The following is an 11,650-nucleotide window of genomic DNA, read 5'->3' on the forward strand; positions in this document are numbered from 1 at the left end:
TGTATTTCCATGCTATTGAGCTACCCTTTTATTTTATATTTTAAATAAATATGTTAGACACTTACAACAGATGGAGCACGTCTTCAGGAACTGACAGAAAAGCTGAATCAATTGAAAATTATTGCCTGTCTGTCCCTAATTACCAACAACATGGTGGGTGCTATTACAGGAGGCCTGCCTGAGCTTGCAAACAGGTTAAAAAGGATTTCAGCTGTTCTACTTGAAGGCATGAACAAAGAGTAAGTTCCAAATTTTTGCATCTGCTCCCTTTTGTATTAAGGCTCTGCATGCGTCTCAGAGAACAAGAATGACCTTGGACATCTGGATATGAGATTCAGGACTGTGCTTTAGAGAAGCTTATCTTACACTTTCTTTTTCTAGAATTTCCTTTAATATCTCTGAAGGCTTAGATGTCCTCTCATAGGAAGGGAGAGGTGTTTTCCATGACAAGTGCCAGGGTGAGTGTAGTATTTCCACTTAAAATGAATTTGTACAACAGCTTTTCTTTGACAGTGCTTTGGAAGAAAAACAAACGAAACACAGAAATCTGCCAAGCTCAGTGTTTAGAATTGTGCAAATTGTTTTTGAAAAAAAAAAAGAGTCTCGCTTTGTCACCAGGCTGGAGTACAGTGGCGCAACCTGAGCTCACTGCAACCTCCGTGTCCTGGGTTTGAGCGATTCTCCTGCCTCAGCCTCCCGAGTAGCTGGGACTACAGACATGCACCACCATGCCTGGCGAATTTTTGTATTTTTAGTAGAGACAGGGTTTCACCATGTTGGCCAGGATGGGCTTGATCTCTTGACCTCATGATCCACCCACCTCAGCCTCCCTAGAATTGTGCTATTGCTTGTTCTGACTTCATCATTTTTCTGCAATGAATTGTTTACTGACTTCACAAATCCACCTTGCTACGCAGTCTTCAGAAGTGCTGACAATTCTGCCCTTCAGAGATGTGATACAAGTCCAGTGAAGATTTTGATTTTTGCTAAATTTATCTCCAGTATTACACCTTCATGAATGCTGGAATCCCATTTAGATTTTGCATTTACATCATCCAGTAGGAATTCCTATCCAAGTCAGAAAATTCTTAGTCTTGGTGAATGGCCAGATGGTTCTATGAGTCTCTTATGGGTCAGCTTCTCCTGCTGGTTCCCTTTCAGGTGTCTTCAGAGGCATGTCCTCTTTATTCCTGTAATTGAAGGGAGATGCACCTGTCTTCTCATCCTCCCACCTAGTATTCAGAGAGCATGTAAATTACTTGATGAAATCCTAGACTATTAAGAGCCAAAAGGAGAACAAGTAGTTACAGAATCCAACTTCTCATTTTGAACTGAAGCTTAGAGATAGAGTAGAATTTGCCTTGGGCTGCACAGCTAGAAAAGGGCAGACCAAGGACTGAGCCCTGATCTGACCTTTCTCCTGATTCTGATGCTCATTAATATTCTAGGACCCAAGACCTATAATGAAAGGAAACCTCTGATTTTGCAGTTGGTCTTATCTTACCATTTCCCTGCATGGGTAATCATTACTTTCCAGAAACTATGATTTATTAAGCCTTTAGAGAACACCCGGTGCTGCTGAAATGTTAATATAAAGTATACAGAAGGTGGTTACTAAGAAGACAGGCTTTCGGGTCAGACATACCAGGGTTTAAATCCCAGCTCTGCTATTGACTTATTATGAACACTTGAATAAGTTCTCAAATTACTATGAGCCTGACTTCCTCACTTGTAAGAAGGGAATAATAATTGTATTAATATCTACCTTGGAGTCGTGAGAACTTAAGATGATTCATGTACAGGTGTGTGGCACATAATACGTACTCAATGAATGCTAGCTATTAATAACTAGCCATTAAATCATCCTCTTTATAATTGTATCTGGTTGTTTTATTATTTAATTTTTTCCCTGGTGTTAGGAAATGAATACAATCAATTCTCAATTATCCTCATTATGGACGGGGCAATAGCATTCATAGTGTAAAAAAAGGGAGAGTACTAAATAGTAGACCAACATGTCGTTTATATTTGGTTTGATGATGCATCTTGAAAACTAGAAATAGTTTTCCCTCTTCATTGTGAGTAGAAGGCATGGCTTATGCTGAGACAACTTTTTTTGAAGAGCTGAAAGAGGATTTATTGATTGGTTGATTTTTAATTTTTTTCCCTTTTTCAACTTTTAGGTTTAGGGACACATGTACAGGTTTTTACATGGGTAAGTTGAGGGTCACTGGGGTTTGGTGTACCAGTGATTTCATCACCCAGGTAGTGAGCATAGTTTTTCAACCCTCAACCTCCTCCAGACCTCCATCTTTTAGGTATAGGACCCGGTATCTGTTGTTACCCTTTGTGTCCATGTTTACTCAGTATTTAGCTCCCACTTATAAGCGAGATGTGGTATTTGGTTTTGTTTCTGATAATTCACTTAGGATGATGGTTTCCAGTTTTACCCATGTTGCTGCAAAGAATGTAATCTTATTCTTTTTACAGCTGTATAGTATTCCATGGTGTATATACCATGTTTTCTTTATCCGGTCCACCACTGATGGGCATCTAGGTTGATTCCATGTCTTTGCTGTTGTGAATAGTGCTGCAGTGAACATATGAGTACATGTGTCTTTTTGATAGAGTGATTTCTATTCCTTTAGGAATAAACCCAGTAATGGGATTGCTGAATTGAATGGTAGTTCTGTTTTAAGTTCTTTTAGAAATCTCCAAACTGCTTTCCACAGTGGCTGAACTAATTTACATTCCCACCAGAAGTGTATAAGTGCTCTCTTTTCTCTACAACCTTGCCAGAATCTGTTATTTTCTGACTTTTTAATAATAGCCATTCAGGCTGGGCACATTGGCTCACTGTTATCCCAGCATTCTAGGAGGCCGAGGCAGGCGGATCACTTGAGATCAGGAGTTCAAGACTAGCCTGCCGAAGATGGCAAAACCCTGTCTCTACAAAAAATAATTAGCCAAGCATGGTGGTGCATGCCTGTAGTTCCAGCTACTCAGGAAGCTGAGGCAGGAGACTCACTTGAACCTGGAAGGCGGAGGTTGCAGTGAGCCGAGATGGCGCCACTGCACTCCAGCCTGGGCAATGGAGTGAGACTCCATCTCAAAAAAGAAGGAAAAACAGCCATTCAGACTGGTACGAGATGGTATCTCACTGTGGTTTTGATTTGCATTTCTCTAATGATTAGTGATGTTGAGCATTTCTTCAGATGCTTGTTGGCTACATGTGAGTCTTCTTTTGAGAAGTATCTGTTCATGTCCTTTGCCCATTTTTTAATGAGGTTGTTTTTTACTGGTTGTAAGTTCCTTTTAGATTCTAGATATTAGACCTTTGTTAAATGCATAGTTTGCAAATATTTTCTCCCATTCTGTAGGTTGTTTACTCTCTTGATAGTTTTTCTTGCTGTGCATAAGCTCTTTAGTTTAATTAGGTCCTACTTGTTTATTTTTGTTTTGGTTGCATTTGTTTTTGAATAATTCATCATGAAATGTTTGCCAAGGCCTATGTCCATAATGGTATTTCCTGGGTCTTCCTTTAGGGTTTTTAAAGGTCTTATAGTTAAGTCTTTAATCCATCTTGATTTGATTTTTGTATCTGGTGAAAGGATGGGGTCCAGTATCAATTTTCTGCATATGGCCAGCCAGTTTCCCTTTAGCCTAAGAACTCACTGATTAAAAGCAAGAAAAAACTAGGGCAGTACATTGTAGTGGATACAAAGTCAGAAGGTAATAATTTTATTACAATCAGTCTATCCTTGGGTTACAGAATTCCAACATCAGGTCCAGTGTGGGCTTATAACAAATTCCAGTCAAGGCAGAACACCAAGAACTCATTTCTTATTGCTGTTAATGATGATCAACACGATAACCTATTTTTCTCTTTTCCTTCTTCCATGTGCCTGATAATCTGCTGAGAGCTAAATATTAGACACATAGAAGTTCAGTGGTAGAGCCAGGATTTGAACCCAGCTCCACAGGACACCATAGTTTATGTTCCAACTCATTCCATTATACTGCGTCCTATCATTGAGCCCTTCTCTCATCCTTTAATTGCCATTTTGCAGAGTTATCTTAAGGACCCTTTCTGGATCGTGAGAAAGAATTTTCAGTCATCTTTCCCTAATAGTGCGGACCCAACAAATGCCTTTTCTAATTACCTATTTTTCCTTACCTACTAAATAACTCACTCTTTAATTACCTTTACAAATTTCTGGACTCTGTATATTGGAGATTATTTATCAGTTACTTGAATAATGGGAAGGAGCTTATTATCTTTGGTCATGATCAGCCAAGAGTTTTAGGTATTTGACCACTGAATATCTTTATTTATTGTTTTTGATTGGTGTTACAGATTTACTGCTTAGGCATAGGTAAATGAATTCGGTCTACTTCATTTATCAAGTGCATTTTAAAAAATATGTGAATGAATCCACTCAGACCAACAAGTTTATTTTAAGAAGCAAATTGGTGTTTTCTGTCCCTTTCTGATAGTCCTATAATATAAATGGAGTTGCAGGTGCATTTTGGGGACCATATTTTCTGCTTATGCTTTTCTACTTAAACACTGCTACACAATTTAATGATTTTAAGCATTTAAAAATCTGCTACATAAGAAGGTTGGTGGTTGGGAGGAGTTACTATTTTATAAGTTCATTCTAATATAGGTTATTATTGTCTGTATAAGAGAAGATTGGTAGACATCTAAAACACGTCTGTATATTCAAAATAATAACTTGATGAACAAAAACTTTCTCTGGTGGAATTTCATTTTATGTTTCACAGGACCTTTAACTTGAAGGAAGTCCTGAATTCTATTGGTGTTCAGACTTGTGCCGAGGTTAACAAGACCCTGATGGAGAGAGGTTTACCCACTTTCAGTGCTGAGATTCAAGCTAATCTTATAGGTCAATTTTCAAGCATTGAAGAGGAGGACAATCCTATCTGGTCCTTGATTGGTGAGTCCTTTTATTGATTTCTGCTTCAATTCCAATTTGCTTTAACTTGCTGATTTTGACTAATTATTAAGTCAGTCAAATTTTTGTCTTAAACACATTACCCACTTTCAGAGGATAAGTATTGAAAATGTCAAGAAATAATAATGTTTTCAAGGGCCTGGGACTCATTGCTGCTTCTGTGTTTCGTGGAGTGGGGGGATGTTTCAGGGCCTATTATCTATTTAGCCAATAGATTTTATGACGAGAATAACAGAGTGCTGGAGTAATGTTAAAATCCTAGATCAGTGCAGTAATTCAAACCAGCTGGCAGTATGTTCACAGATAGTAGATATCAGTTCTGCTGTGAGCAGCTCTGAAGGAACTTGGTCAGGCTTAAAGAGACAGACTGAAAACGCGTGAATCCAGGAGACATAGTGTGCAGGCTTTTTGTAATGGTCGGCCAGGAAATTGACTGTCTCAAAGTCAAGCTGTGTTGGTGAGTTGGGAAAATGGATAATGTATCAGTTAGGACTTTTCTGTTACCTGTGACAAGAATCTAAACTTCTAAACTAGCTTAAACAAAATGAGCATGTATTTTCTCGTCTAACTGAAAAGACCAGGGGTAGGGCTGGCTTCTGGTACAGCCTAATGAGAGTTCCAGCTGTCACTGGCACTAGTTTTCCTGCCTCCAGCTCTCAACACTACCTTCTCCTGGGCCGGCTGCCTTCACAGGCAGACTTTTCTCATGACAGCAAGATGGTTTTAGCTCCAGCCTACAACCTTCCATATTTAAGTCAAGTGAAAAACAAGGAATCTGCCTCCCTGTTAGCTCAAACAGTGAATCCATCTTTGAGTCTCAGTGGCTCCAGTTAGCCTGACTATAGTTCATGTCCCATTCTTGAATTGGTCATGGTGGCCTGAGGGGAAGAAAGTTAAGCCTGAGACACGTATTAACCTCCTGGAGCCAAGGAGGAGTCAGTTTTCTCTGTAACACCTGATGAGAGTAGGGAGGAGATGGTTACACCGAAACAAAATCAGAGTATTGTGGCCATAAAGAAGGGGAGAAGCTGCTGTGTGGTACAAAGCAGTTGTTTACTACAGAGGTTCAAGGATGAAAACCAAAAGTAGAAGAGTGTAGAATTCGAATGTACTAACCTGCTAGGATTAATCTGCAAATTTTCAAAGTACAACATTGACTGCCCTAAGATACTATTAATTTGAGACTTTCAAATAGTGTTGTTCATCCTTATCCCTGGGGACACGGAATGCTGGGGATCCAGGCCACACAGGCTACTTCAGTGGTTCAAAGCTTCAACTTTGCCCCCAGAAAGGAACAGTGTCGGTGTATACAACACTGTGGGCTGCTGGGGAGGCTGCTCCTGAGAGGGGACAGTTGATAACAATAACAAACAGAGCATGACCATGATCACCTGTGACCAAGCCCTTATCTATATACCTTCACGTGCTGACATGTCTGTCCTCAGAGCATGCCGTCCCAGCTGAACAGGTAAAACCTGAGAGATGGTGTTCTAGGAGGAAGAGGGATAGAGTGGGGATTGAGACACTGTCCAGCAGTCTCTGCAGCAAACTGCCAAATCCCCAGTAGTGTGCAGTCCTCATGAGGACGGTGTGCAGGTTTGTTCACTGCTATATTCTTGTGCAATGCTGCACCCACACATATATTTAATAAATGTTTGTGAAATGGGTGAATGCATAGGAGACTTGGAGAGGTTAAGGAACTTTCACTCAAAGTCCCATAACAAGCTGGGGGCGGAGTAGGGATCCTTCCCCAGCCTGTCTGACTCCAGAGCTCATGTTCCTCACTGGCACTTCAGTCAGAGCTGGAGCCCTGCTGCTTGCTGGCAGAGTGGCCAGAGTGTCCGAGTGTACTCTGTGCCTTTTCTTTGGATAAGGGAAATGCTTGCAGTATCAGAAGGAAGAGGGAAGCTGAGGGCCAGGAGATGCCTCTTAAAATCTGGTAAAGCAACTTTTGTCCACCCAGCTTTCCCCAGTCCAACTTGCCTGTCCTTTTGCAAATTGAAAGCATTTTAAATCTCATTCAAAGTACTGTTGCCCTAGCAACTTAAGTGACTCACTTGGGCGTCTCTCCTTCGACCCTGGAAGCCAAGGACACACCTTTGGCAGGGACTCCGTGTGGCTGCTCCTAACTGGACAAACACTCCTGTCACTTCAGCCTTTGCCTAAAAATGGACTCATCTGCAAATGAGGCAGGAGAGACAGAACCACTTGCTGACATAAGAACGATTTTGAAAGGGTTTCATTCTTTAAACCTTCTTAAGGGAAAGTGTTTGGATCATATCTGTGATGATATAGACCTGGGACTCTGAGGGTCAGGCAACTAGTCTAAAGGGAAAGTAGTATACAGTTAACTCTAAATGTATGCCTGCAGAGGAGTTAGAATAAATTAAACAGAGAGATTCCTGGAACATGAGAAGGGCTTCATCAGTGTTGGCCATGGTTTTCCTCTGCTCAGGGTACCCATAGTGTGCTTTCTTTTGTTCTCATTGATGTGCTATTTATTTACTGAAGGGATTACAATCCCAATTCCCATTACAATTCTTAACCTTTTGAAGATATTAGAAAGGGATTTTCTTTCAAATACATACTAAGTAAAAATTATGGATTACCTGCTGTGTAAATTATTTGCATGCCTACATTTATTTCTTTTTCTGAGATGGAGTCTTGCTCTGTCGCCCAGGCTGGAGTGCAGTGGCGTGATCTTGGCTCACTGCAACCTCTGCCTTCTGGGTTCAAGCTATTCTTCTGCCCCAGCCTCCTGAGTAGCTGGGACTACAGGTGCACGCCACCACGCCCAGCTATTTTTTGAATTTTTAGTAGAGATGGGGTTTCACCATATTGGCCAGGCTGGTCTCAAACTCTTGACCTCATGATCTGCCCACCATGGCCTCCCAAAGTGCTGGGATTATAGGCATGAGCCACTGCACCCTGCCTGCCATCTACATTTTTAACAAGTAATTTCAGTTGTACAGGTGATACAGAATAATTTCTCCTTGTAGAAAAATTACAGACAAAGGCCAGGCACAGTGGCTCATGCCTGTCATCCCAGCACTTTGGGAGGCCGAAGCAGGAGGATGACTTGAGGCCAGGAGTTTGAGACTATCCTGGGCAACAGATGGAGACCCTGTCTATATAAAAAAAAGAACAAAGTTACAGATAAGGCTTAAGTCACCTTTGTTTGCCTTCTTCAGTCCCCATTTTCCTCTGGCTGCCATGGTTTTCAGTTTGTTATTTATCTTTATAGACCCTTTTCAGTCCATTCTCACTTAAGTTCAGTCAGCATTTACAATGTGTCTGTCACATGCCAGACCAAGAATATAAAGATAAAAAAGATATAACCCTCACGCTCAAAGAGTCCACTGTCCAAGAAGGGAGAGAGACACCTTCTCAACTGGCAATCATATGTCATGATAGTCTGATAACAGATGCTAAGGAAAGTCACAGAAAGGAGGTAACTTTTGGCACGACATTGAAGGATGCCTTTGATTCTGGGCAGAGATGGGATGGCATGGCGTGGCATGACATGGCATTCTAGTAAAAGGAAAGAATTCTAAGACATGGACATTTGAAACTAAGTTCTAGGTCACACCTAGCTGGAATATATGATCTTTGTGAGCATTCTTGGGTCATAGGAATTTCAGTAGTATCATAGTTGTCCATATTCAATGTGGCATATTTTTCTTAGTAAACCTTCTTATTGGTGAGGTTTCTGTTCCCAAAGCCAGAGAAAGCCCTTGGAGCAGCCTGAGCTATAGCAGGTCTTTTCTGTCCAGTATTACTAATAGTTGTCCCATGCTATTGCAGCCTGATTTCCACATGCATTTCTGCGCTTTTGTGTAGTCGTGTCAAACTCAGGTACATCGAGGCAGTGATGCAGGAAGGGCGGGGAAGGTGGCACAATGGTGTGCTGGTTGGGGTGGCCCTTCCTCAGTGTCTCCTGATTCTTGGCCATGTGTGAAGTGCCCTGTAACTTATTTAGTATTAATTAATTATGTTTGAGATAGAGTCTCCCTCTGTTGCCCAGGCTGGAGTGCAGTGGCATGATCACAGTTCACTGCAGCCTCGTGAGCTCAGACAGTCCTCTCAACTCAGCCTCCTAAGTAGCTGGGACTACAGACATGCACCACCATGCCTGGCTAATTTTTAATTTTTTTTTGTAGAGACGAAGTTTCACTATATTGCCCAGGCTGGTCTCGAACTCCTGGGCTCAATAGATCCTCCCACTTTGGCCTCCCAAAGTGCTGGGATTACAGGTGTGAGCCACTACGCCTGGCACCATGTAATTTATTGTTCAACCAGGATACTTTTGAGAGTCTCTTTTTAAAATTATGCCGGGACAACAGGTGTAAATTTTGACTGTCCTGGGGAAACCTAGATGTGTGGTCCCCTTGCCGTGTGGTAATTTGGGCCCCAAGTTTGCCAGATCTCTAGATTTTCAAGAGAAAGCAGAAATATGGATTTCTATGTAAAATCTTCTGATTTTAAATGGCTTCTGTTTTTAAAAAAGACACTGCATGAGCTAGACTGTTAATGCCAGTTTACAAACTCAGCTTTAGTGTATGTAATTACAATCATGAACATTTAGGATTAACTTTTGTAAAAGATTCCCCCCAAATAGGGCTCTGCATTTTTTATCAGTCAGCTATTGCTGCAAAACAAAATACCACAAAACTCCTGAGCTTAAAAAAAATAAGCATTTATTATTACTCACCAGTCTGTGAGGCGACCGGGTGACTCTTTTGGTCTTGCTCAATTCACTAATGTATTTGTGGGTCAGCTGTGGCTCAGGATGGAAGCTTTGCTGATCCTGGCTGGACTTTCTCAGGTGTTTGAATGCTGGTCGGCTATGCACCGGTCTAGGATGGCCTCCGATGGAACAGCTGGATTTCCCTCTCCTTGATCTCTCATCCTCCAGCAAGCCCAGGCTTATTCTCATGGCAGTAGTAGGTAGAGAGTGGACATGAACAAGAGTGTCCTCTTGAGGCCAAGGCATGAAACTGGTACTCTGGCATTTCCACCGCATTCTGTATTGGCCAAAGTAAGTCACGGAGCCAACCAGATAAAAAGGATGGGGAAAACCCTCCAGCCTTTGATAGGAGGAGCTGCAAAGCTACCTTGGAAAGGGGATGGGTACAGGGAGGGGTAAAGAATTGGGAACATTATTGCAGTCAACCTACTACAATTACTTGTTCTTGTTTTTTAAAAGTATGTACTTTAATAATGGACAGATAAAGGTATCTTTTTTTTCCCTTTCAGATAAACGAATTAAGCTTTACATGAAAAGCCTACTTTGTCTTCCAAGCCCTCAAAAATGCATGCCTCCTATGCCAGGAGGCCTAGCTGTCATTCAGCAGGAGCTAGAATCCCTAGGCTGTCAATATGCAAACATTGTGAATCTCAACAAACAAGTGTATGGACCATTTTATGCAAATATACTTCGAAAGCTGCTCTTCAATGAGGAAGCCATGGGGAAGGTAGATGGTTCACCTCCTACTAACTAAAGAAGAACTGACATTGGATGAGAGATTGGAAATCCAGCACTTTGGTGTCCAGTCCACTTCCATTGATGGCATTAGAGATCCAGCACATTCTCAGTACTGTGGTGCAGTATTAGCCCAAATCTGTGTAATGGGTAATATTAGCATTACAGAAGACACACACATCACATAGACCCTCAGAAGACACAAACATCACATAGACCCTATTTGTGCATCATCTTCAAGTTTAAAACAGACATTTGTAATGAACAGAAAACAATTTGTAATGAACAGAAAACAATTTGTAATGAACTATATTACCTATATAATACTTGTAAATGTTTTCTTAACCATTTATATTTGGCTTATGACATTCAACCCATAAGGAGCTGTTTTTCTCACTTGTCATTATCAAACCTAATGATTTTTAATTTTGGTACAACTTCTTAAAGGGTTGAAGGTTGTGAGAATAACTGAGGGAACTGATGTTCTGAATAAATGATGTGAAGTAAACATAATTGTATTTGAAATGTACAATTACATTTTATTAATGTGTTAACAGAAACTTACAAAGTAAGTCCTCAAATTACACAAATGTACCAAATCACACTTTATAATACCAATGATCAGTATTTATTTAGAATTTGAATGTATTAAGTACATTTTTATGCTACATACAAACTTTAGATAAAACCTCCCTTGTTTGTTTAGTGAAAATAGAAGCAACTCCCTTCTCAAAGTATTCTAGAAGTTTGTTTTTTCTTACAATTTATCCTGCTCTCCAAGAAAAACAATTTTTGCACAAATCTCTTAGTGAATGTCCTTGCATTTCTCAGGCCATTGATAAGGTTTATATAAGAATTTAATATTTCTATGTGAGGCAGGGCTCATTTGGTTTACTTGTAAGAAGAAGAAAGGCAGTCAATGATACCCGTTCTCCATGAAGTTCATATCTGAAAAAGAAATAGTTAAACTTTGGATTTCTTACCCATATAACTTAACTAGCAGATGTCTTTTGTGCTGATGAAAGCTTTTCTGTGTTTTGATCAAGATGCAACGCAATGCTCTTCTAAGGATCATTAGTCATCTGCTTTTTTTTTTTTTCTTTTTTTCTTTTTGATCACAGAGTCTCACTTGTCACCGTAGTCAGAGTCTGGAAGCGTGCAAAGTGGTCCGTGATTGGTGGCTTGATCC

The 11,650-nt window shown here is 40.6% G+C and overlaps 1 protein-coding gene across 1 annotated transcript in view; it reads left to right on the plus strand.

Annotated features, from left to right (window-relative positions):
- TCP11L2 (t-complex 11 like 2) overlaps positions 1-10,986 on the plus strand; it is a 37,199-nt gene extending 26,213 nt beyond the window's left edge. The window contains exons 8-10 of the mRNA XM_017895338.1: positions 58-239; positions 4,789-4,961; positions 10,236-10,986. Coding sequence (XP_017750827.1) covers positions 58-239; positions 4,789-4,961; positions 10,236-10,480 — 600 coding nt within the window. The 3' untranslated portion in view covers positions 10,481-10,986. The remainder of the gene's footprint in view (positions 1-57; positions 240-4,788; positions 4,962-10,235) is intronic.
- The last annotated feature ends 664 nt before the right edge of the window (positions 10,987-11,650 follow it).

Source organism: Rhinopithecus bieti, unplaced genomic scaffold (genome assembly GCF_001698545.2).
Source record: "Rhinopithecus bieti isolate Rb0 unplaced genomic scaffold, ASM169854v2 scaffold_24306, whole genome shotgun sequence".
NCBI classification, from domain to species: Eukaryota; Metazoa; Chordata; class Mammalia; order Primates; family Cercopithecidae; genus Rhinopithecus; species Rhinopithecus bieti.